Source organism: Hyalella azteca, unplaced genomic scaffold, assembly GCF_000764305.2.
Source record: "Hyalella azteca isolate HAZT.00-mixed unplaced genomic scaffold, Hazt_2.0.2 contig3755, whole genome shotgun sequence".
In the NCBI taxonomy this organism is placed as follows: domain Eukaryota; kingdom Metazoa; phylum Arthropoda; class Malacostraca; order Amphipoda; family Hyalellidae; genus Hyalella; species Hyalella azteca.
The window spans coordinates 56,032-56,944 of NW_025933992.1; the positions used below are offsets into that span (position 1 = coordinate 56,032).

Consider the following 913-nt stretch of genomic DNA (forward strand, 5'->3'; position numbering starts at 1 on the left):
TTCCTCTGACCAACCAGCCTATTCCTCTGACCAACCAGCCTATTCCTCTGACCAACCAGCCTATTCCTCTGACCAACCAGCCTATTCCTCTAACCAACCAGCCTATTCCTCTGCCCCACTGCCTATCCTGTGCTAATGTCCCTCTCATCACCCACAGGCAGCGGCCAGTGAAGAAGTACACGCAGTTCGTGGAGGACGAGGAGGACGACCCTCCCACGGAGGAAGATGAGGTGGCCGCCGGCGTGGTGTCCTCTGATGACGAAGGCAACCCCCTGCCTCCCCTCAACACAACCCCCTTCTTCCCCACCTCCTCTCTCTCCACCAAGACGCGCAAGCGTATCGGGGAGGCTGGTCCGGAGGGGACGGTGGTGGAGAACCACGGTCCAGTGGGACAGACAACGGAAACACAAGCCCCCGCCAATTCTCTAGGAGTGGCGTCTGAAGGTCTCGGTACCGTCGGTACCGGTGCAGGTGATACCGGCGACCGCAGCGATGGTCCCGACAATGCTGGTACCGGCAATGAGGGTACCGAGGAGGGCACGCTGTCGCGGGCACAGATGAGGAACCCGCGACTCAGGAAGCCCGGCAAGAAGGTGAGTTAGCATGCATTGTATATCATGCTGGTGAATTTGAATACTATATTCGAATAATATATATGTATGGCCCACGCCTGCCCTCGAAATCATGCTAGTGATATGCATCATGTATGGGCAACACAGGCTCTTGTTCTGCTGCAGGCTTACATTCAATATAGTTTAATGGTTCCCCTCTTGTTTTTGATCTAATATTTACGCTGTACTCGTACTCGTGCTACATGCTGTTCCCTCATACTCATGCTGGTCCCTCTTACTCATTCTGTTCCCTCTTACTCATGCTGTTCCCTCTTACTCATACTGTTCCCTCTTACTCATAC

The 913-nt window shown here is 54.1% G+C and overlaps 1 protein-coding gene across 1 annotated transcript in view; it reads left to right on the top strand.

The window, feature by feature from the left end:
- Nucleotides 1–913, top strand: part of LOC108680243 — a gene marked incomplete in the record, with an annotated part of 24,017 nt that overhangs the window by 12,993 nt on the left and 10,111 nt on the right. The window contains 1 exon segment of the mRNA XM_018169032.2: nucleotides 158–593. Coding sequence (XP_018024521.2) covers nucleotides 158–593 — 436 coding nt within the window.